Source organism: Sus scrofa, chromosome 3 (genome assembly GCF_054392235.1).
Source record: "Sus scrofa isolate SSC_HxYL_T2T_F1_AM1 chromosome 3, Sscrofa_HxYL_maternal_Yorkshire_Landrace_v2.0, whole genome shotgun sequence".
Lineage (NCBI taxonomy): Eukaryota > Metazoa > Chordata > Mammalia > Artiodactyla > Suidae > Sus > Sus scrofa.
In genome coordinates this window covers 3,060,791-3,085,900 of record NC_139385.1, presented here as the reverse complement: position 1 = coordinate 3,085,900, position 25,110 = coordinate 3,060,791, and the positions used below count along the sequence as shown (strand labels likewise).

The 25,110-nt window shown below is 55.6% G+C and overlaps 1 protein-coding gene across 7 annotated transcripts in view; it reads right to left on the bottom strand.

Moving 5' to 3' along the window:
• The window catches only part of SDK1 (sidekick cell adhesion molecule 1), an 823,726-nt gene that overhangs the window by 176,263 nt on the left and 622,353 nt on the right, over positions 1 to 25,110 (bottom strand). For all 7 annotated transcript variants that reach the window (XM_085016314.1, XM_085016312.1, XM_085016308.1 and 4 more), the window contains exons 15-17: positions 8,831 to 8,978; positions 7,817 to 7,957; positions 3,348 to 3,529 (exon numbers count right to left, since the gene is read on the bottom strand). In XM_085016314.1, the coding sequence (XP_084872440.1) occupies positions 3,348 to 3,529; positions 7,817 to 7,957; positions 8,831 to 8,978 (471 nt within the window). The remainder of the gene's footprint in view (positions 1 to 3,347; positions 3,530 to 7,816; positions 7,958 to 8,830; positions 8,979 to 25,110) is intronic.

Below are 25,110 nucleotides of genomic sequence, written 5' to 3'. Positions count from 1 at the left end.
GTTAGCTGGGCTCCACGGCCCCGTCCCTTCCTTGATAAAGGTCAGAAAGGCCCTTTCCCGGCTCTCAGCTCAGAGATGTGCATGAATTGTAAGTCTAAGTCGGCAGCAGATGGGACTTTGAGGAAAGTCCTTCAAAGGCAGGCAGACTCGATTACTTGGTCACAGGCACACCCTGTGCCTTCCTCCTTCTGGGACGTGGGCGTGACAGCTGGCATCTCAGGAGTCAGCTTGCAACCATGAGGCAAAGGCAAAAGATGGCAGAGCAACAAGGAGCTTGATTCTCCTGTGACCGTGGTAGAGCCCGGCGCCCACGCTTCTGGTGTGAGAAGGATGAGAACACACCTCCAGGGAGTTCTCGTGGTGGCATAGTGAAAACGAGTCCAACTAGTATCTATGAGGACGAAGGTTTAATCCTTGGCCTCGCTTAGTGGGTTAAGGATCTGGCACTGCCGTGAGCTGTGGTGTAGGTCGCAGACTCAGCTTGGATCTGATGTTGCTGTGGCTGTGGGGTAGGCCGGCAGCTGAAGCCTCGCGTCAACCCCCAACCTGGTAACTTCCATGCTGCGGGTGTGGTCCTAAAAAGACAAAAAGAAAAAAAAAGAACACGCCTCCATTTCACTAAGCTACTGTTCTTTGGCTCTGTTTCTAGCAGCTGGACTCCATCCTGAGCCAATTCAGAAGCTGCACTGACTCCCTGACACTGTCCACCATGCGGCCACCTCCCCAGCCTCAGCCCCTCCCGACACCTGCCAAGTGCCCGGCGCAAGGGCCAGTGTCCCAGCACCACGGCCAGTGGGCCTCGGTCCCTACTGGACTGTCCCGGGGCTCAGGCCTGTCCCTCAAACAAAGAGGGAGCAATGCAGTGCCTCCTGAGGGAGGGTCCGAGGCTGTCGCGGGACCAGGGCGGGTTAGGTGCAGGGCAGGGTCTGGAAGCAGAGCAGGAACTGACTGACCGAATCCCAGTGGGCCCTGGGCACCTGCTCGGGCACTGCGAACACACGGGGTGCACAGGAAGTCGCAACACGCACGGAGAAAAAGGCTGCGCCCCACCAAAGGACGTGTGTTTCCTGAGCCTTCCGTAGGGAGGAAGCAAAGCTGACACTGAGGATGCAGAGGGGATTGTGGTTAAGTCAGAAGCACCCCTGGAGAGCAAAGACGTGGAGGATGACCACGGCCGTGGGCACCCCGAGAACTGCCAGGGCCTCGGGCTCCAACGCCAGCCACACGGCGCCCAGGCCGCGGAAAGGCCACCCCGCTACACAGGCCACCGCGCGGATGGGAAAGCCCTGCACGGCATCTCCGAGGCCTCCGCTCACAGTGGACGCAAAGGGAGATTCTGAGCCACTTTGCACGGAGAGCTGTGGGTGCCGGTTCTCACCCACGTGAGCAGAGCGAACCTGCCCCAGCCGGGCCGGAGCACCCCAGAGGGTCCAGGCAGAGGCGGGCGACCCCGCCCATGCAGGACCCCTGCCCCGCACGAGCCAGGCCAGAACCTCCCGACATCAGAGGAGCCTCCTGAGCTCGGCTGCTGACAGCGCCCAGGAAATGGACTCTTGACCAGAAGACACGGCATGAGCGCTGCTGGCGCTGCTCCACCGCATGTTTGCCGCGAGGCCACCCGAGGGAGGGAGGCCCACGGGGCAGGGCACGTCGGCGAGGCCCTGCTGCACCCAGAACAGAGTGCCCGCGGCGCCCTGGGGGGATCGCACGCGAAGCCACTTTGGGGACACAAAGCCCCAGCCAAACACAACCCTGCCCTTCTCATCGCCAGCGTCGCAGTTGGGAGATCCGCCACCTCAGAGCCAAACCATCGCTCCTTTGTCCCTGGGCGCCCCGCCGCCTCATCCCCCGGCCCTGTCTGCACTCCTTCCCAAGAGGGCGCTCGGATCACATCCCTTCCCGGCCCAAAGCTTCCACGGGGCCCAGGGCGGCGGACAGACGCCCACGTCTACAGACTCCCAGCTCCCCTCCAGCAGGCTGAGTCCGCCTCCCTCTGCGCACAAGGAGCGCAGACACACTGGGAACCCGAAGCAGGCAGGTAGCAGTAATGGGGTGTTAAGAGCAATATCCTTCATGTTGAGAGCTTCCGAAGGTCCTCCTGTTGTATTCAATGGACTCATTAAAGGCAGCCCCAACTGTGCACGTTTCCAGCTATTTTTATTTTCCAGTGAGTGATCAGGAGCCACGGGCGGGACAAACAGGTCCTCCCCGGGCGTCCTGCATGTTAAATATTTCCGCCGGTCCTGTGCGAGCAGAGCGGACGGCACTTAATTTATGAAGGAGGATTTATGGACTTTCGGCTGACAGCAGACAGCCAATCGATCCAGGATGATCATAACGGCATGTCATAGCAAGGAACATTAGGTCTCAGGCGTGATTTGGGGAGAGAAGTGGGCAGTTAGAAACCGTTTCACTTGACGAGGTCAAGGCCCGGTAGCAATAAAGATGCCTCGGCAAATACCATCACGCCTGGGAGCCAGGAGAGGGTAAAACTGCCGGACGGAAAGGGGGTTAGGTTTTGTGGGACGACGGCTTCCCCGGAGAAGGCTTTGGGCTGCCGTGGGGCTCACGTGTCGTGTGGGAAGAGGGCCTCTACCTGTGACCGAGGAGAGCCTTACAAGGGAGATGCAGGCAGCAGAGGGCTGCAGAGCGCCAGGCCCCTCCTGGCCCGAGACCCGGATCCCCCTGGAAACGGCGGAGAAACTGCCCTCTGTATACAGCCTGAACATCGTCCGGCTGGGTCTTAGCAGGTGCGTGTGAGACCCACTGGCTCTAAGACATTCTGCCCGGTCATTTCTGGGGGGCGGGTACGGGGAGGAGGTTTCATCGACCTAGGAAGTCGTTTGTTTGTGTAACTAAAAAAGGAACCAAGGCGGGTGGGAACAGGGGAGAGTACCAAGCTGAAAATTCCATTACCAACAACTGTATCGCCTCGCTAAAAACAACATTCTAAAGAACCATTCTCTCCGAGAAACAGCCATGGTTTCACGGTTTCACTCAGGACTCCACGGCCAGCTTTCCTGCAAAAGATCCCATCATCCCCTGTAGAAAAAGGCAGTTGCACAGAGCTTTTCAAGAATAAGCGGACTGAAGGATGGCTTGTAGATACAGCCTGTCTTAGCAACCGGAGCAAGCGGCTAGAAGAATATCTGTTTCCTTTCCACAGCATTGCTCTCGTTTCGGAATAGATGGGGAGATGGAATTAAACAGGTGGTTCATAGCCTTCCAAGTGCTCCCTAGAGGACTGAGGCCGCTCTGCCTTTCCAGCGTGCTCCAGTCCAACTCTGCAAATCCTGCCCCCAGCAAAGAGTCTGCAGCTGCGGGGGCAGGGCGGGGGGCAAGCTTACCTCCTTGTAAGGTGTACTCGGTCACCGGCCGGCTGAAGACGCCCAGGCCGGCCCCGTTGTAGGCGGCCACCTGTATCTCGTACTGTGTCCAGATGATAAGCTCTGTCACCAGGCAGTAGCTGATCTCCGGGCTGGTGATATTCCTCTGCTGGTGCTCCCCGGGCAGGCCGGCCAGGCGGTACCTGCATCGGCCGAGGAGAAACGATGTGAGCCGGCCCCTCCCCGGGGTGCGAGGAAAATGGAAGTAAACACACACGCAAGAGCAAAGCCCGGAGGTCAGGCCCAGACGCCGCTGCCTCTTCGACCATTAAAGACGGTATAACCTCATCTCACTGTGACCACAGACTCTGGGCCAACAGAGCTGACAGGTCAACTACACTACGGTTCAAGAAAAATGACCGCTTTCTCAGGGGACGCTGTCCAGGGCGGACAGTGACTTGAGTACCCAAATTCCAGACCTGACTCCTGTCGGGGCATCGCTATAAATCACTCTGAGCCATCCCTTCCTCCGGCGGGAGAAAGGGAAGCACGACGGGGGTTGCACCTCGGACTCCGTGGGCTGAGCTCCCGGCCCGATGTGTTCACGGGGGCCTGAGTTAGAAGGAGGGGCTTTAAAAGGTGTTTCCGCTCTGAAAACACCATTCCAGTGCTAAGTGTGATGACCGCTTTGGGGGGGCCTTTGAGAGCATGTGTAGCAGGCTCGTTAGTGTCCTGAAGGCAGGGATTTAAAGTTGCATTTATTCAAAACAGTGACACACACGGCTCTGGACGCAGAAAACACGTTAGCTAGGAAACTGCCATGTGTACAGTGAAAGGCCTTGGAGCGGCCCCTGTTTTTCCACGACTCCGTTCGTAGACGTCAGTCAGGCCGTCTAATGGACGGGGAAGCCAGGGCCCCGTGCGGGGGGCGGGCTCTCTTCCGTCGCCCTGCAGCTTCCGCGGGCATCGAATGTCTTCCACGCCGGGGAGGCAGCGGGAGAGCCGCCCGTGCCGCGTGGCAGGATGTCATCTTCAGGCTCGCCAGCGTCCTGGTCAGTCCCCCCCGCTGTCCCCAGGGAAGGGCCTGAGCTGGACTCAGGGGACCATCGTGTCAGCAAGGCTGCCACCCTGGCGAGAAAGGACCTGGGATTCCGGCATGGGCTGGAAACGGTGCCCCAAAGAGAACGACATCTGGGGGTGCACGAGGGAGCCCCGGGTGGGTGCGGAGAGCTCCGGGAAAAGCTGGGGTTTTCTCCAACTAGTCCTCGGTGCTGCCTGCTTCAGGCCAGTTGTACACGGGGAGCCCTGCTGGATGCGGAAAGCTGCCTGAGAGCAGGCGAGCTGTGACCTGCACAAAAGGCGCTGGCCTGAAAAGAGCAGCGGAAGGCGGGGTCCCTGGGGACGGACTGGGATGCCCAACCTGAAAGTTAACACATCAGGCCACGGCTGTGCGTCCTCCAATGTCAACTCTGGTACCTACTGAAGAGGGACCCCGGTCCGGGACCACTGGTGCTGGGCAAGCACAGGTGCCCTTCATAGCCAGGGGGTCAGATTTGTCACAGCACGTGATGGTCTGTCTTACAGGCAGGGGATGAGAGGGAAAGGCCTGGTGTGGAGGATCCTGTGTGCTGATGCTTCCCCATCCCCAAACCACGAGCTTGTAAAACAAACGGCACTGAGATAAATGGGTAGCCATTTACAAGAGGCAGACGGCAGAACAACCTGGCGTGCGGGGCGGGGGACGGAGCCCGGGACCACTGAGGGCCACCAGGGTGCGAGCCGGGTGGGAGGCCTCAAGAACTCGCCTCACGGCACAGTCCATTGTTCCGGAGAAGGGCAAGGCCATCAGCGCCAGAACCTTCGGGTGGAAGAAAGACCTAGGAGCTGGGGGGTCGCAGGCAGATGCTTCACTTCTCTGAGCCCTGGCATCCTCCTCCTGAAAATGCCATTGTCGCCATGGCCCCTCGCGGGGGTCGTTGCAAGAAGAAAAGGAACCACCGGTGCAAAGAGATGGAGGGGAAAGTAACCCAAGAGCATCCGCTTTGGAAACACTGTTTCTCGAGGACATCAGCCCAAACCCTGCGTTACAGGCAACCAGGCCTGCTGCACACACGCCTCCTCGGTGCAGAGCCTGGAGGCAGGAGGCGCCCCCGGCGGCTGCAGGCAGCCGGTCCATTCCAACCAGTGGCTCAGGGCGCATTAGCAACAGTCACAGGACGTCTGGGAAGGACCTAATTACTAAGCAAAGTACAGGGCACGGTCCTCCCGCTGGCTGCGTGCGTTGCCCTGGAGACTGTCTCAGCGAGAACAAGATGATTTTTTACACGGAAATAAACAGGAGAATGTTTTTAAAGGACACGCCCCCTGTGCTCTTCTCAAAGAAACACCCTCCCATTATTATCAATATTTTATTACCACGCACACACTCTCACTACTTCTCATGGCCAGAGCCACACCGGGATGTATTTCCAGCTTGTTCTTCCGTGGGTTGTGCTGCCCCTCGGACACGGAGCCGTGCGCCCCAGAGGGGACCCGCTCGCGAGCAGAGCCGATCTGCAGGCAGGAGGATGATTCGGAAATGTTTCCAGGCAAATTCACTTCGGCACGGGTCTTTAATTTCTGAAAACTTTGATATTCGCAGGCCTTGGGGAATGCACCCTCGTCGTAGGGCTTCCTTGGTTTGAACCCCTACAAGTACAGATGCCCTCTTTCCCAGCACTGAACGCCCCTGGCACCACAGCAGAAAATCCTTTACCAGCAGGAATCTTGCAACATAGAGAAAAGCACAGACTCTCATGGGACCTCGTAACATCAGAGAGGTTTTCTTATTAAACCCCATGCCCTGAGCCTGGTTCTGTGGGCTGACTTTTAAAGTCCTTACCGTGCGGCTGGAGCCTAAGGAAACTTTTCCTCCATGTGCCCGAAAAAGACAGAGGAGGCTGGGACGACAAGCATATGAAGGGAGGGCTGGTCCGGGAGGGGAGGCCAATTATTTTCATCAGTCGATGAGCAGGGAGCAAAGGCGACAGGCGGGCAAGGAGCGAGGGGCTCCAAGGCGACAGCAAACTGCTGAAGGCGGGAAGCGCCAGGCTGCTTTCCGGAGGGAGACGGAACTGTCTGGAAACATCCGCAGGCAGCGGAGTCCGCGGGCACCCCCTACCCGAAGGGGACAGATCCGCCGCCTCCTCTTTGAAATGGCTGGGGACGCAGTGCTGACTCAGCCCCCGGCCCGGGCGCACCCTTGCGGACGGAGGCGCGTGAACCTCTCCAGGCAGATAATGATCTGGCTCCCGGTCAGAGAACGCATGGGCTCGAGGGAAAACTCGAGAGCGGCCGTGAATGGGCTGTGACAGGGAGATAGTACACGCCTGCAGATCAACACGCGTTACAGGATGAAGGGCTGGTTACAGAAACACACGCTGGGAAGGAGCTGTCCTCCTCCTGCAAAGGTGATGGAGGCACAGAAGCCAACGCCTCCATCACTTCTCCCATTTATCCAAGACCTCGCCTTTGTCCGCTGAAGACCTCTGTCAACCTGGCGTTTCCTGGTCACACGTCCGGATCAGGCACAGGCCAGGGCGCTGGGGGACAGTGATGAGACACCAACGCTTCCTGCCCCCAAAGGCTGGTAAAAGAGCTCAACCACCTGCAGCAGGGACGTGCGCAGCTGCGTGACCCACTAGACGAGACTCCCTACCTCTCCTTTCGATGCTGCTCTACTGTTTTCTTTTTACTTGTGTCCACGAGCCGCCAAAAGGATCAAGTTCGCTGCCATTTGGGAATTAGCAGCGGTTTTGGCAAAGGAAATTCCCTGTGTCAAGACGCCAGAGTCTGGCACAGTTCTCTCAGCGTTCTCAGGAGCCTAACCGCCTGCAACCCTGGGTGAGGCAGAGATGGTGAGCCGGCCCCTCGAGGGCCCCCGCTGGCCTGTAGCTGTGAGAGTCTGGCCTGCCCTGTGGTTCAAAATACATTGATTTCATTCCCCCCATTTAAAAACCGTGAGAATACATGTCAGAAACTAGAGGTGTGAGTTTCTCTGAAGCGCTGGAAAAACCCGGCCATTAATGAACAATATCCTAGCGGAAAAAAAACGGGCTAATAATTAAATTGATTGCATGATTATGAATTAAAACCCAGTACACTTAATAAATGTGTGCTCTTGGTGAAAACTTGAGAGAAAAGGATTTGCAATGAATAAGCACACCTCGCTCCAGTATTTCCCTCCATTCTTCCGCTAAAACACCACCGACACCAGTTTCTTACGTGTGCACATTATGTTGGCTATGCAGAGCCCCGCCCTGCAAGGCTGCCCAGAGTCACTTGTTTTCTCTAGTTTGCCACAGTCTCCACCACTCCCTATAGCCTTACAGCTGGCCTGATTCTCTTGATCATGGCTGGGCTCCTACAGCCAGGTGAGTTTGTGACTTGAGCAGAAGAGACACTTGGCTCTATGATGACAGTCTAAGAATACCCAGTCACCAGCTACTTGCCTGAGGATGTACCCACGCAGCACCCCGTTGTGCTCTGTCTCTGGGGGCGGCTGCCACTGGACCATGATAGACTGGTTGGTACGCCCACTGGCTACTATGTTTTTCGGGGGAGCGCTGGGTGGTTCTTCAGGTAGCATCAATCTACAAATAAAAGATGGGGGGAGAGGTGAGCCCCAGAAGCAAAGGCTCCTTGTCTGCATCCTCTATCGTGCTGAATCCCGAGCTGAATCTTAAGTAGATCGATATACTAAAATTGAGGGACGAAGAAAGCCAAACCCACAGCTGATCAAACCGAAAGGATGTGTATGAACGAGGGACGACACACCAGCCTCACAGAAGACCCGTCCAGCGAACAGCAAGGAAAACACAGGAGGTGACCTTATTCTGTCTCCCTAGCCCGCGGCACCTCCGCTCCGTAAAGGATGACAAGCCCGAGCGAGCCAGCGCCTGGCTGGGCTCCTTCCAAACCGTCTTCTTGGGCTCTGTCGGTGTCTCCTGTTTCAAGCTCCCACGTTTTGAAAGAAGTCGTTTAGATCTCTGCCTGTCCTCCACCTGGAGCCCATGGGGAGCTCAGGTTGGTTGGGAGAGAGACGTGTTCAAGGGCAGTGAAGCCACTTTCCCACGAGCTGCGTGACCGGCCTGAGAGCAGCCTCCTGGGCCGGGGGAGGGGCGGTGCTCGGGCATCAGGCTCGCAAGACCATGAGGAGCCAGCGGAGGCGGTGGCTTCCCTCTGACACCCTGCCAGGTGGTTACGGGTCAGCTCCCGTCCCGCTGGCGGTCAGGGTACCCAAAGGACAAGGCGACACCACAGGCTCTTCACTTCACGGGTACAGAGGGCTTCACCCTGGACCCCGGCAGTCCCTCCAAGCCTGGCACGCCATGTGCTGCCTCTGCCAATGTTCGTCCTGCTCACGTCACCCCCGGGATCACCCAGGGCTGGAGGCTGATCCCTCCGTCAGCTCCCCCCACCGAATGCCCCTGGTCACCCGCCCCGAGGGATGCACGTCCACGCACCTGCTGGTCTCCGCGCTGTACTGGCCCCTGCCCACTTGGTTGACGGCGCACACCCGGAATTGATAGGTGCGTGCCGGGGTCAGGCCGCGCACGGCGACGCTTGTCATCTCAGGGCCTACGTTTGACAGATGCACTTTCCACGGAGAGTCTGAAAGAAGGAACAAAATGAGCAGGTCTGGATGAGAACTGAATGTGACATGCGTTTCCACAAGCCAGCTCGTCTGCTTGCCAGGCAGAGGGAGCAGTTCGCCCTGCAGAGCATGGGGCAAAGCCGGACGCGAGGTCCCAGTGAGCCTGGCTTTGAACTTGGGCCTCCCACCGAGGGCAGCGTGCCTCCCGGTCCCCCCATGCTGTTGTCAGCGAGGACAGGGACCGTTTGCTCAGCCTGCATGAGGCCGTTTGAAGCAAACCAGAATATTCCTCCCTCCTGTGCTCCGTGGGAACAAGGTCTCCGTCGGCTCACAGGGCCAGGCAGACTGCAGATCTGTCTCCCAGAAAAGGACGCTGCACATGTCACCGGATGATAAATAAAAACCATATTCATTAACATTTTAATAAAAGAGGAAATGAGCATGATAAAGGCAGATGGGCTGTGCGTTCTGCACCCCGTCGGCGCGGGGGCCCGTCACGGCGCCGCGCCCGCAGCGGCTCTGGCTGGAGAGTTGCGCATCATGAAATGCACGGCGAGTTTAGAATCGCTTTCCTCCCAGTCTTCCGGCAGGTGTGCAGGAGTGACACTGCCAGCCCCGTGGGCTCTCGCCCCAGCAAGGCTCCACGAGGCTCTGCCTGGCTCCCACCTTTGCAGGGTTCAAATATGTCTTTGGCCCAATTTTGGGAGGAGATGCCCTGGGTTGAACGAGCACCCTCCTCCACCCCCAGGGCTATGATCCTGAGCTGCACGTACAAGTTATTGGTGAGGTGACACGTGGGGGGTGGGGGAGGCTCTTGGGGACACCCGACTGCCTTTCTTGTTCCTTGGAAGTGGCGCCAACTCCCTTCTCCCAGTTGGAGATGACCAGAAAGAGGTGACCTGCCATCTCCACGCTGGCATCGGCCTAGGCGCAGCTCAGACCGCAGACGGTGCCAGTGGCTGCCTCCCCACCCCCAACGCGCAGAGTCACAGCCACCTCTGTGCAAACCTAGAGGCCCGGCTGGGAGGGTTCACCAAGATGAAAAGGAATCTGGAGACTGGCTGCACGCGACGTGAAAGTACTTTACACGATTAACCGTGGCGAGGATGGAAGCTCTACAGTATGTGTATTTCACTACAATGACTTTTTTTTAATCTTTAAAAATTTTTTTTTTTTTTGCTCTTGTAGGGCATATGGAGGGTCCCATGCTAGGGGCTGAATCAGCGCTACAGCCACTGGCCTACACCACAGCCACAGCAACGTTGGATCCGAGCCGCATCTGCAACCTACACCACAGCTCACAGCAAGGCTGGATCCTTAGCCCACTGAGAGAGGCCAGGGATCGAACCTGCGTCCTCATGGATGCTAGTCAGATTTGTTTCCGCTGAGCCACGACGCTGAGTTTTAATGGCAAAACTCAGACCCACCCTAACGGGGATAACACGGCCCTGGGGTTGACGAGCGTGAAACCATAGCAGGTGGGCAGAGGCGCTGCAGGTCGGGGCACCTGGCTGGATGGCCCCTGGACCCACCTCCTTTCTCCACCTGCGGCTCCCCTCGCCCCGGGACCCACGGGTGGTGACGCCAGCCCCCGGCTCCTCGGCTTCCCTCCACCCACCCCTCTGGAGACCTCCCCTTCCAACCTCCTCCTGGGTCATTCTGATTCGAGAGTGCCATCTGCTCCCATGCAAGCCCTGCCCAGCACGGCCCTCTGTAAAACTCATCTTCCACTCCTTCCCTCCTGCAGACTCCAGGGTCTGTGAGCCAATGGCTCACCTGCTCCGCCAGGTACAGAGTGAAGGACACACCTTCAGAAAGAGGCCAAGTCAGAAGAGTGGTCGAACCCGGTGACCAAACGATGCCTTGCAGAGTGAAGGGGCAGAGAGCACTCGATGCTGCCTTCCGCCTGCAATGCCTCCCACCTCCCGGAGACCCCGGCCCGCTCCCCCCCCGCCCCCCCGCCCCCCCCCACTCCCCCCCGCCCCCCACCCCAGGGCCCGTTGCTCCCACAGTGTTCACCGCTCATGGAAGTGTTTAGCCCAAGTCGTAGGAGCTGCTGCCTCGTGTGGTTTGACAACAGGGCCCGTTAACCCGCTCTGGACCTTGGGGCTCTGCTCAGCCCTCCCGCTGCCACGAGAAGCCAGAAGATCCGGCAGAAAGAGAGATGAAACTGAAAACTAACACAAATGAACCCGATCCTTCTCACGGGCACTCTGATTTGTACAAAAAAAAAAAAAAAAAAAAAAAAAAGTGGTTTAGGAGGGATTTGCTCATTCACAAGCTTCGGAATTGGCAGCTTGCTGAGAAGTGTTAAAATTTAAATAGCAAGTCTGATCCTGACAATCAATAAGCAAAACCCCTTTAAAGGAGTCTCCCCCCAGGCCTCGCAGAGACTAACTACTACGAGAAGCCCATCTCAGGGCTGGGATGTAGCAGAATCTTTTGATAAAGGAAACCAGCCCATAAGCATTCCACTAGCTTTCTCCCTTCCCGGCAGGGTTGCCTCTTGCTCCTCTGATCCAGAAGCCTAAGGACTTTCAGTCCCCGCCAGGCTTTTACACAAACCTCGGCTCTGCAGACGGGCGTCACTCATCTTTCAGCATCAAGTGCCACCCGGAAGCCACGAGGCGCTAAGCACGCCTCCACTCTGTCTGTGGGTTAAAAAGCTGGTGGTTTCCAATCTTTACAAAAGTACTGGAAGCACTTTCCAATAAAAACAAAAAACAAAGGGCGCTGCCATTTTCTCAGTTGAAGGGACCGGACGGAGGGAAATACTTTCCACAGAAGATGCCTTTGTTGCCAGAAGAGCCGCCGTTGTTACTGGTGCCTGACGGCTGCGCGCCTGGCTGCAGCCGGCAGGTGCCTGCACACCCGCAACCACGGCAGTCCTGGTTCCTGGTCTGTCTCCCCTTAACAGACGGACAAATGGAGCGTCCGCCAGTCTAAAGAGCTCCTCCCAACCCACAGGCCGTCACTGCTGGACTCCGGACGGCCCGCCACCGTCGCTGAGAGCAGAGTCGCTGGATCTCCAGGACCCCCCCACCCCGCCCCCGTGCCCCACGAGATGATGGATGGGGACCCACAGCACCTGGATGGGGGGACCTCACACCGCAGGGTCCGGAGCGCACACGAAACCACAAGCCGAATGCCTCTGGGTGATAAAGAAGCTGCAGGAACCCATCAAACGACACCAGGAGGAAGCCAACAGCCCAGTCCTGGGCTTGGGACATGCTACGGCCACGGGCCTGGCCTTTGCAGCAGCCAGAGCCGGGAGGAGGGGGCTCAGGGCCAAAACCCGGGAACACGATTAAGAGGCAAAACCACCAACACAACAGAGGGACCTTGTTTGGGTCCTGACACAAAAGCGCATCAACCGTGGAGAGACTTAAAAAAATGCCGCCAGAGACTCTGACGGATGGGCTGAGACGATGGAGGAGATCTTTTTTTTTTTTGTCTTTTGTCTTTTTGTTGTTGTTGTTGTTGTTGCTATTTCCTGGGCCGCTCCCGCGGCATATGGAGGTTCCCAGGCTAGGGGTTGAATCGGAGCTGTAGCCACCGGCCTACACCAGAGCCACAGCAACGCGGGATCCAAGCCGCGTCTGCAACCTACACCACAGCTCACGGCAACGCTGGATCGTTAACCCACTGAGCAAGGGCAGGGACCGAACCCGAAACCTCATGGTTCCTAGTCGGATTCGTTAACCACTGCGCCACGACGGGAACTCCAGATGGAGGAGATCTTAAAGTCCATCGACGTCGCTGGGCATGACGTCCTCTTCCGAGTTACTGACTGAATCGCTTTATGACGAAGTGACAAAACATCCGGCATTTCCTTTAAAAAGACTCCAGCCAAAAAAAAAAAAAAAATGGGGAATTGATGAAACAAATAAGCTAAAATGTTCATGGTCACTGAAACCGAATACATGAATACTCTGTATTTTTATTTTTATTTGGGCCGTGTCGGTGGCATTTGGAAATTCCCAGGCCAGGGATGGAGCCTGAACCGCAGCAGGGACAATGCCAAGTCCTTAACTGCTTGGCCGCCAGGGAACTCCATAATGAAAAGTTCTTAGAAATCGACTATTTTGTCACAACATTGCCAGCATTGAGCACTGTAACTGTCTTAAACTGTACTTTTGGTAGACGACAAAAATGTGATTTCACGGATGTTCTACCCTGAACGTTTGTACGTGAAGGAGACTGGACATTCTTTCATTAAAAAAACTTGCCCCAGGGAGTTCCCGTCGTGGCTCAGTGGTTAATGAATCGGATTAGGAACCATGAGGTTGCAGGCTGGATCCCTGGCCTTGCTCAGTGGGTTAAAGATTCGGCAATGCCGTGAGCTGTGGTGTAGGTCGCAGACAGGGCTCGGATCCCGCCTCGCTGTGGCTGTGGTGCAGGCCGGCAGCTGCAGCTCTGATTAGACCCCTAGCCTGGGAACCCCCATATGCTGCAGGTGTGGCCCTAAAACGACAAAAAGACAAAAAACAAACAAACAAACAAACAACAAAAACAACAACAACAAAAACAAACCTTGCCGCAGCTTGCAGAGAAAGTTAAGGGGAAAACTAAGATGCAAATTTATTATGTTTCTGACTAATTCCACGGCTGATTTCCCTGCAGCCGTCTCTACGCTGTGGCTCCTTTCCTGTAAGTAGGTTAACAGTAAGGCTACCCGTCTAAGTAGCCGCCCATGAGGGGAACGCCATTCACACCCACTTTATTCACTGTTGGAGCCTTGGCACCTTGGAGCCCCTGACACGTGTGGGAACCGCACAGGCGTTTGCCCTGGAGAAGCCCTGCCGCGCCCCAGGCTCCGCCGAGGACTCTGTCTGTGCACTTGGTACCATGACGGTGCCCCCGCAGTTACCCGTGGCAGACATGACCGTCCTCGGTCGCACAGGAGAAGTGGGGGCCGGAGGGACCGAGTCAAAGATTACGGCCTGATCTTTCCATCTGGATGCAAACTCTCAGATAAGTGCGGCCTGTTCTTCCAACTCCTGGTAGTTGCCTGGTGCTCAAGCCAGAAGAACGAGGGCTCTGTCACAGAGATAATTCAGAAGAGGGGTATCCTCTCAGACCGACGCCTTCGAGGGCCCTGCAAAGTCACATTCGCCAGGGACCCCCCCATCCCCACAGCGGGCTGGCTGTGTAGACACTGACCGCAGGTGCTCTGGGCTCACGGGGTCATGCCAGAGCTCAGGTCGAGGCCACGGAGATGGCAGCCCTGGCAGAGGACGTTACGTCTCCAGTGTTTGCGAGGCCTCCTGTCCCGTGTCGACGGCAGGCACCTCGGGGGGGGGGGGGGCGAGAAGGGCAGCCGGCCTCCTGGCGCCTCGCCAAACTGCTGAACTCCAGGCTCACTGTAGAAACCACCCGACCAACCCCAACGGAGTGACGCCCTACAAAGTACCCGCCCGGCTCCTCAAAACTGCCAGGGTCATCAAATCACAGTGGGAAGGGCCCTCCGAGGGGAGCCCAGGGAGACCCAACAGTGGGCTGTGATGGGGCTGGCACCGGGTGGGGTCCCGGGATGGAAAGTGACATCTGCAAAAAACGAAGGAAATGTGGAGAAAGCACAGCCTTTAGGTAAGAATCCTACGCTGATATGGGCTCATTACTTGTGACACATGTCCCCCACTAACGCCAATGTCCAGGAGAGGAGAAACTAGGTGTGTGGGCCTGGGGACCCTCCATCTCCACGATTATTCTGCAAACCGGTCTGTTAGAGGGTTGGCAGGACCGGGAGGGGAGGGGCAGGCGTGCGACCCGCGCTGGGGGTCCCGGGCACCTGCACGAGAAGAGATGGGGGTTGGGGGTGTGAGCGAGGTCACACGGGCGTGCCCAGCCCACACCGCTGGACGCGGAGAGCCCGAATTCACACCGCCGTGACTGTCCCGGTGCTGGGGCTCTGCGGGGGGGCTGCCCCGGACGTGCTCCCTGGACCCTCTCGGTGTTTGGGGACCCGCCGCCTTTGTTGAAGGCAGGGGGCTGGGACCTCCACGGCTGCAGACAGCAGTCCCTGAACACCCTCCTGGGGGGCCTCATGGTTCCTCCAGAGGGACCTGAAGCTCTCTCGCTCCTGCCCGAGGTCCCTGGAGGGTGCCTTTCTGTCCCAAATAGTTTTTCTTAACAAGAGCTCCTAGTTACACACTATCCAAAACCTGGATCCACTGAGAACTGCACACCCATAAAGTAATACAAGAGAATTATACATATAAATTATACATAAACTGGGAGTTCCCATTGTGACTCAGTGGTTAATGAACCCGACTCTATCCATGAGGATGCGGGTTCGACCCCTGGCCTCGCTCAGTGGGTTAAGGATCCGGCGTTGCCGTGAGCTGTGGTGTAGGTCGCAGACGTGGCTCGGATCTGGCGTTGCTGTGGTTGTGATGTAGGCCGGCAGCGGTAGCTCTGATTCAACCCCTAGCCTGGGAACCTCCATATGCGGCAGGTAAGGCCCTAAAAAGACAAAAAAAAATTTACATATATAAATATAAATTATATATATTAAACTGTACATCCATAAAGTAATACAAAAAGGTAAACTGTATATATAAAACTCACAAAGGAGTGATATAAGCGCATAACAAAAATTTGGAAAATGAAGAGTATGAGAAAAAAAGGAAAAAATAAGTATAGGTTGAAACAACAGTTGTTTATTCTTCTTCTTCTTCTTCTTCTTCTTATTTGTCTTTTTGCTATTTCTTGGGCCACACCCGCAGCATATGGAGGTTCCCAGGCTAGGGGTCTAATTGCAGCTGTAGCCACCGGCCTACGCCAGAGCCACAGCAATGCGAGATCCGAGCCGCGTCTGCGACCTACACCACAGCTCACGGCAACGCCAGATCCTTAACCCACTGAGCAAGGGCAGGGACCAAACCTGCAACCTCATGGTTCCTAGTCGGATTCGTTAACCATTGAGCCACGACGGGAACTCCAACAGTTGTTTTTTAAACCGTTCTCATGATTTCAAGGGCTTTGTGTAATTATCGTCTAGCTTTTCAGGGACTCTTTCTGTGTTGGGCTCCATGAGTTGTTGAAATCTGTTTGGTGGGATGAGTAACATTTGCTTCTCTACCCTAAACTGCCACCTGATTATTGTCACAGTGTCAACGGAGTTTCAAAGCCCAGGCAGTGAGGACTCTTTCCCTCCACGGAGGGAGGCCGCTCGGGGGAGCTGCGGGGCTGACCCCACTCCGGGCTGGATGGGAGCACACGCAGAGCTGTGGTCCAGCCTCGCCCTGGGTATCCCCAGCTCATCCGCATTTTCAAAGAGAAGCACAGGCACCAGCTAGTTCTGCAAAGGTTAAATGAGATCCTTCTGCAGGATTCTGGATCTTCAAAAATTATTAAAAGAATGAGAGGAACATAATTTGTAGGGGCACTTTAGAATTTCAAGCTTGAGCTGGCAGACAGAACATTTTTAGAATAGCCTGCACTCGTGAAATAAGACTCTGAGGTCTTCCTACCTAAAAGGAGTGAATTGAAACAACTCTGAACGAATGTTATGGCTCCAACCTGCTCGTGGCAACCACGGGTGGGGGGCTGAGACTGAGGTCAGGGGTTCGGCTCACGCCCTCAAGGTGGCGGGAGAGACGGGGGCTCATCAGAGGCCGTCCCTGCTCAGGGGAGCGGGGAGGAGGGGAGGAGGAAGCGGACCTGGATTTTCTGCCTGCGACAAAGTCCCAAGGAGCGGATGGTGAAAACAGTTCCATATTCTCCCTCTGGGAAGCTTCCTCTGCTGCTCTGCTCTTGAGAAACAAGAGGAGCCTGCAGGGGAAGAGTTAAAATGCACCAAGTTGTGCCTTAAAGGTTAAGAAGGAAAGAGCTGAGCACTTAGGCAGGAATGAAACTCCCCATGGGAACTCAGCCGGGGGAAGCCAAGAGCAGGCCGTGGGATCTGTGCTCGGCCGTCTGAGTGCCGGGGCTCCTGCGCCGTGGGAGAGACAGCAAATGCACCCCGGGCAGGGGGTGTGCCCCAGGGGACGCGTGCTCCCTGACCTGGAGAAGTCACCTGCTTCTGAGCAGACGCTGGCCAGAGAGGCTGGAGGGGGGTGCGCTGGACAAATCCAGACGTGAGGGAACTCAGCTCGGGGCAGGAGGACACTCCTGAGGGTTGGGGGGGGCCTACACGGCGGGCAGGCTGGGGACAGCACCCCACCCCCAGCTGGCAGGGGACCGGCTGGGAGCAGCTGACCTGCCTCAGGAGGACGCGTAGCCGGGGCCTCTGCTCCTGTCCCTGCGTCACGATGGGCCTACCTGTGCGGGAAGGTGCGTGGTGGGACAGGCTGGGGACGGGGCTCAGGTGCGGGCCCGCGGGGGGTGTGAGGACCTATGGCTTTCCCCCCCTGCCCCCTGCCGCCGCCTCCCCCAGGGCGGGAGCTGAGGGGTCAGCACCCCCAGCCCTGCACCTCCGCCTGGGAGCCCACGACCTGAAAGCTAACAGATGAGCGAGTCACGGGGACAGACGCCGGCCTCGGGGTGGATTTTAACACGGGACAAGTGCCATCGACCTGAGCTCCCGCGTGCGGAAACCCAGCAGAAGTGAGCGAAAACCTCCAACACGTCCTCCGAGCTGCGAGGAAGACCCGACACGTGCTCCAAAGGCAGCAGCGGAACCGCCTGGGGCCTCACGCACGGGCCGCCGGGTTTTGCGGAGCAAAGCAGCGCCTGGCTTTGGAGGAGCAGCGGCGAGCGCGAGGCAGGTGTTCACCGTGTGTTGTGCGGCGACAGTCACGCGGGAGCACGGCCGCTGCGGGCTGTGCGTGCACAGGCCCCTGTGACGGGAGGAGGGCGGAGGGGGTGGCTCTACTCGCCTCCCCCGAAGGCGCCGGGAGGGGGCTCAGGCGCTGGGCCTCGTAGAATGTTCTTCACAAGTGAGTCTTGGGCCAGCGGCTGACACAGAAGCCCTGCCCGAGAAAGCGGTGGGGGCCGGGCCGTTCCCGCCCCAGGAGAGGCCAGGCACCGAGGGACCATCTACCTGGTCCCCGGACCTCATCTTGGACTCAGCAGGTCCTGTCAGCCTGATGGGTGAGGGGTCCGCCGCCGTCGCCACCGCCCCTCAGGGCTTCCTGTTCTCAGGCCCAGGGGCCCAGATCGCTTTGGCTTCCTTCTTTCTGAGAAATCCAGGCACCAGTTCAGGGTAACCAGGCTTCCCGAGCAAGGCCCAGGGGCTCCAAACCTCATGCCAGGACGAGGGCTGCATGCTCGGCACCCTGGCTCAGTCTCCACGGGTCAACCTGCCAGGTTCCTGCTTTCAGGCGGCATTGCTTGGTGACTTCCGGGCTTTCTGTTGCCCAGGATGTGCGCCTGACTCCTTCGGTCTCCCTGGGAGTGTGTGTGTGTGTGTGTGTGTGTGTGTGTATGTGTGTGTGTGGGGAGAGGTGACACCTGCTCCTAAAAGGACTTAAAGACCTTCTGAAGGAGTTCCCTGGTGGCCTGGTGGTTAAGGACTCAGCACCGTCACTGCTGTGGCTCAGGTTGCTGCTGTGGAGTGGATTTGATCTTTGGCTCTGGGAACTTGACATGCCACAGGTGTGGCCAAAAAAACCCCCCTAAAGTGAAAATGTGCATTAACTTAGATGATGTAGTGAAAATTAACAATAAACAAATCCAGAATCGCCAAGAAGACAGATGTTCCAGCACCTGGGATGACTCAGGAAGCTCTCATGTAGCTCTGGGTTCCCAGGTGACTCAGGGACACTGGACGGGGTTTTCAGAAGGAAGCTGCTGGTTGCTGGGGAGAGCCAGGCGTCCTCTGGGTGGCAGAGTCGCCTGCTGCGTGGACGCCCCACGTGTGAGAGGCAGAGGCGCCGAAACTCCTCCCGACCTGACGGTTCTCACCCGTCTTTGGAAAAGACGTGAACGGTGTTAACGGCAGATGCTGTTTCTTTCTGAGTGAAGGAAAAACCCATGGATTTTAAGCTGGAGGCTCGGGAACCTCAGGGCACGACGGGAACCGAGTCCCTCAGAGCATCAGCTCCGGAATCTGCTCAGAGGCAGGACCTGGGGCGTTCAGGTCAGAGCTGCGCACACGGCGAGCGCTCCTGCGGGAACCGTGGGGTTTGCTAAACGGAATATTTAGTTTTTTAAAAATAACTTGCTTGGAAAGAAGAAATTTCCCTACATGTAGTTTAAAAAACCCTATGAACCAGGAATGGCAGGACCATACTATGTGGTCAGAAACGGCCGCTTTGAATCAATACCGAGTTCATTTAAATAAAGTTCAAAAACAGGCACCACTCACCTACGGAGACGGACGGACACGGGAACTTCCTCCCTCCCTTTCTCTCTCTCTCTCTTTTTTTTTTTTTTTTTTTTTTTTTTTTTTTTGTCTTTTTGCCTTTGCTAGGGCCACTCCAGCGGCATATGGAGGGTCCCAGGCTAGGGGTCGAATTGGAGCTGCAGCCACCGGCCTACACCACAGCCATAGCAACACCAGATCCGAGCCATGTCTGCGACCTACACCACAGCTCACGGCAATGCCGGATCCTTAACCCACTGAGTGAGGCCAGGGATCGAACCCCCAACCTCATGGTTCCTAGTCTGATTCGTTAATCACTGCGCCATGACGGGAACTCCTCCCTTTCTCTGGGCTGCACCTGCGGCACATGGAGGTTCCCAGGCTAGGGGTCAAATCGGAGCTACAGCTGCCGACCCCCACAGCCACAGCAACGCAGGATCCTTAGCCCACTGAGCGGGGCCAGGGATGGACCCGGCATCCTCATGGATACGAGTCAGATTCGTTTCCGCCATGACCGGGACCTCCAGGAACTTCCTGAAATGTTGACAATGTTCTCTGTATCTTGTCTGAGGTATGAGCTACATCTGTACGGATATCCGGCAAAACTCACTGAAGATCTGGGCATTTCATTCCATGCCAATTACATCTCGATAAACAACAAAACTCCACATCACACATAACAGTAACATTCTAGCAGACATTCCACTGAGATCAGAGATAAAGGAGTCTGCCAATTACTTTTTAAAATTAATCTCAATAGCCCAGTAAGAGGTTAAAAAAAAAGGAAACAACAAATTTGTGTTGAAGAAATGATTGTCAACATTGAAAACGAAAAGGATCAACTGAAAAATATCTAGAACAATCACAAACGAATGCCTAAACATCAAGAGCTTTCCTACACCCTCACAATGTACTATTTAGAAGACAAAATAACTATTGAGAAGATGGAAAGGAAAGAAAATCCTGTTCACAGCAGCAATAAGACTAACTCTTAAGGCAACTTTAACAAATAAAGTATAAAAACTATGGGGACAAGCCTGCAAACGTCACGAAGCAATAGAAGAAAAACAGTTGAAAAAATGGAGAAGCATATTATTTTCTGGATGGAAAGACAGACTCACCACGAAGCCAGTTCTCATAAAACTTATCACAGGCTTACTTTGATTAAAAAGTCAATGTGATGATTTTTGAAACGTGACAAAATAATTCCAATTTTTTTCTGGAAGAATAAACAGGTGACAGGAACAAAAAAATTCTGAAAAGATGAGGGACTCCTTTATCAGTTATTAAAACACATTTTGGGACTAAAGCAATTAAAATATTATAAAACTGGCAGAAAAAGAGATGATGAATTGATGGATCGAAACAATTCCCCCAGACTTTTACATAAATAGGTCCCCTTATTATATGAAAAAGGAAATTCATAAATAAGTGGATTCTTCACTGAATCATGCCAGGAAAATGGCGTCATTTGGAAAAACTAAAAAGTCCTATGTCAGCGTACTTACAGCTAAGTTTCAGATGAATTAAAGAGCTCAAGGTATTGAAGTGTAAAGCTTTATAAAGAAGGGGAAAGCATATAAAAATACGGATCTTATGCATGATAGCATCGAACTATCCAAACATAAAAGCAATGAAAGAAGTCATGAAGGAAAATATCAATAGATTTACTACTTAAAACCCAAACACTTCTGCAGGTCAGAAAGTAAGACATAAAAAATTAGGGGTAAAAGGCAAACTGAAAAACTTCTTGGCACAAACGACAGAAAAAACCCTAAGGTCTTGATAGAAAAATGGGGGAGCAGAGGAAGTGCCGAAAGCAGCCAGCTAGGACAAGACGACCACAGAGAGGACAGTAAAATAACTCTGAGACCCGAACTCAAGGCTCAGAACCCTAGATCTTCCGACGGGAAAGACGGGGGTATCTCTGCACACGTGGAGGAGGAACTTCCTTCTGGATATTTTAACTCGTTTGGGTGCCTTCCCTTGGCTGGTGCTCGGAGGGCCGACTTCGCCTACTGTGAATTCTGCGCTGCTGTCCCGAGAGTGGGAGCAGGAGACCAGGCAGCGCCCCCTGGAGGAGGAGACCGGACGGCGCCCGCCCCCAGAGCAGAGACAGGCACCACCACCTCCCAGAGGCTGAGACTGAAGACAGTGCCCTCTGGAAGGGAGACAGGTAACAGCGCTTCCCAGAGACGAGACCGGGGGACCACATGGATGACACGCTACAAAGCGGCGGATGGGGATGGAAGGCAGAAGGGCCGAGCGGGAAGCTAATTCCCAGACAGGTGGAGCAAAGGCACAGAGGTGCTGAGTATGCGGTGTGCTCAGGGGACCTGGAGCAAAGCCTTGTTGCTGAAGCATGGAAAGCAAAGCAACGAGTGGCTGGAGAGAAATCCGGAGAGGCCGACTGCGGTCAGATGACAAACGGCGCTGGACACCACGCTAAGGAGCCTGGAATCTCCAGGCTTTCTACGCGGGAAGGAATTAGGGCTGCAGGCTGGTTAGAAAGTGGCCTGCAAACTAGTGTCCAGGCTGCTAGGAGCACATTTGGGGCCAAAGGAGGTACGAGGGACTCACGGCTCTTGCCCTGCCGGCTTCGGCCCTGATCTGGGAGCCTCGGCAGCGTCTCGCGCAGGGGGACGCGCACCTGGCAGGTGGCAAAGAACTCCCTGGGGACTCTGGGACCGTGGGTCTGGCGAGGCCGGAGTCGGGGCTGTGTAACAGGGCAGGGCCAGCCAGGGACGGATGGGGCTGCAGCAATGGAGAGGGACACTGGATTGGATGAGAAACTCGGGAGGTCAAACCAAGGGAATGTACTGACTGGAGAAACGTCAAGAATGACGTCTCTGGTCCTAACCGGGGAAACCGGGGAAGCCGGGGGGAGGGCGAGAAGTTAGTTCTATTTGGACGTTTGGAGTCTGCAGAAGCCGGGGGGCCGTCCAGGTGGAGCTGTCAGGAAGGCAGGTGGTCCCGGGAATCTGGGGTCTGGCGGGGAAGACACTGGGGAGCTGCGGCATGGGGCGGGGGTGGGGGGCAAACCCCGAGACATCGCTGGTGGAAGCCTGCGGGGAGAGAGAACCAGGGTCGCCCTTGAAGGGCAGGACTGCAAATGCAGTCGGGTGAGTCAGAGAAAACGGTCCAAGAGGTAAAAGACTGAGAGGGGAGAGCGAGGATGGAGACGGTGGTCGAGCCAAGGCAGCAGGTTGTGAGCAGAGCCGGGATGGAAGCAGGGGCTGCAGAGACGCCCGGGAGGCGAGCCCTGCACCATGACCGCTGGGTCTGTCCTGTGGGAAGGGCTTCAGCGAGAGGAGTGGATGGAACAAGGAGCGGTGACGAGGCAGAGACGACTCTCGTCGGAGGCAGAAGGAGCGGGAAGCAGGGAGCTTGAAGACAGAGGGGATAAGTGACTGGAGCCAAGTCCTGGAGGAGGCGGGGGGGGGGGGGGCGACCAATCATGGATCAAGGATTATTTTTATTCTTTCTGCTTTAACTACTTTCTAAATTTTTTATGACTGAGCCTAATAGAAGTTTAATAATCAAAAGTTACAAAGGTGTTTTTTATATTTTAATTAAATTTAAATCTTATAAGGTAGGCTGCAAAATCACAACGGCGAACACTCACATCTATTAAAAATTAACAGCAGAACTAAAGGTGAAATATTCCGAAATGTTCATGTAAGTATGCTTGTTACCTGCAATTACTTGCTAAGATTTTAAAAACGAATGGGAAAAAAACACCCATATACATTTTCTAAGTGGTAAAACACCCAGATGATTCTATTTTAGCAGTGAAATGCCTTGGTTCAGCTCACGGAAAACAGTGAAAAAGCTCTGTTTGAGAAAAGCTTGAGATTTAAGTCTGCCTTTCCCAAATATCAGGGTTATCTCGTGGCAGGTGTCACATTAGTTGAGTTTCTAACACTATGACCCCAACTCACGCGTGATAAAGGTAAAATCACGGCTCTCCTCCAAATATAAAGTGAACAGTGTCAAAGATTTTAGTTGTCATTAATTAATGAGAGAACCAGTAAGATGTTACAATGTCTCAAAAGAGAATAAAAATGACACACATACACACACACACACCCACACCCACACACACATCCTGCTAGTCAGGAAAGCTAAAGTGAATTTACAAACAGATACAAAACTGGCCAATAGCTACAGAGCAATTCTGGCAACAACCAGGACAACCAGGACACAACGTATCTGCAATTCTCTGGGCCAGAATTCTTTGCCTCACTCAACTCTTCTATAATCCCGAGCTGTAAAAACAGCTTGCAAACAATGCAAAGTGCAGCCCCCTAAAGCATCAGGTGCTGCTCCACTGAAAAGCCCTTCACCAGATTTTTCTGGCAGCCTCCCGGCTTGTGATTTTAATAATCTCAAAGAAAGATTTATTCTTGATCGCACTCAACCAGGATTTTAGAGGGAGTGGGCCAGACTCTTCGGCCCGCATCACCTCTCTCAGCCCGTTTACAGGGCCCTTGCTGTAAAGACCAAGACCCCTGCTCTCTCCTAACGCGTGAATCCCCCGGGCTCCCCTTGCCCTCAGCCCAGCAGGCTGTCCTGTCCAGCCCCTGGCTTCCCACAGAGATGCCAGGGACAAGAGAGACGGCAGCTTCATGGAGGGGGCTCCAGATGCTGCGCAGGGAGGGCCAAAGGTATTTCCCCACGAAGGCTTCTGCTCTAGCCATGAGTGTGACACACGCTCAGCGCAAGCTGTGCAGAGGCCCTTTTGTACAGCTGCCTGCCTGTCTCACTAAACCCTGTGGGCTTGGTCCCCGCAGCACCCTTGGTTTCAGGGAGGGTGGCGTCCTACTGAGCCTGCCAAGAGGGGCTGGTCAAAGAGGGCAGCGGGGCCGGTGGACCACAGACGAAGCCCGGGGCTATCCACCCGCACAGCATGAACTGCAGGCCAAACACCACGTCCATTTAAGGTACATGCTGCTAAGCCCTTCCTTCAGGCCATAATTAGCCAGCACGTCCAGCTGCTTCAGGACACGGGTTCCTCATAAAAATAAAAACCCGGTCACTGGCCCAGAAGCCAGGGCAGATCTTGCTACCTGGGTGGTGGCAGCAGCAGGAAGGGAGTCTGCCCAGGCCGCAGACTTGCTCTGTGCAACTGAAATCAGGATCAGCCTGCAGACAACCACCTTACCCACTGCAGAGTCTTCACCTAACAGTAACACTTGATTTGATAGTAACAACAGTGCAGAATACTCCAGATTCTTCTGCAACAGAGGCTCAGAAGGAAAAACACCCAAGGACCAGCCAACTCCAGGCGGGTCCAGGGGGAGAGCAGAGGCTGAAGCGGGTTGAATTTGCTCAGGGACAGAAGCACCTCAGCGCCCACAGGGCCGTCCACTGTGCACACAGGCACGGGGACCCTGCCTGCCCCGAAGGAGCCCTGGTCTTGCTGGAGGACAAGCATATAAAACACCAGCTATTAGAAATACACTGACTACTCAAAGGGAAATACAGCTCACGGTGCAGGAACCTCAACCAGGGAAAAATCAGAACCTGCCTGGACACGAGGGGGCTGGAGGTCAAGGGCTGGTGTGGAGGAAAAGCGATGGCTGGGCTGGGCCATCAAGAACAGGGGAGGCCTTCCCCAGGCAGGCTGTGCCGCGCCCTGGCCCCCACGCTGGAGTCCCTGAGAAAGCTGGCTGTCCCCGAACACGCCCCCAGGCTCACCCTCACACTCGGGGTCTTTGCTGATGCCGCCCCGGGTCTCTGTTAGTCCGCCCCTCTGAAGTCGCTCTCTGCTGATCTCCCGTCAGGTGGCCCCAAGGTCCTACAGCACATGTACCTAGGGAGCAGGTCGCGTGGCGTGGCAGGATGCGTGGCCGCATCTGAGCGAGTCTTGTTGTCAATGGGTTGAGACAGGTCATTTC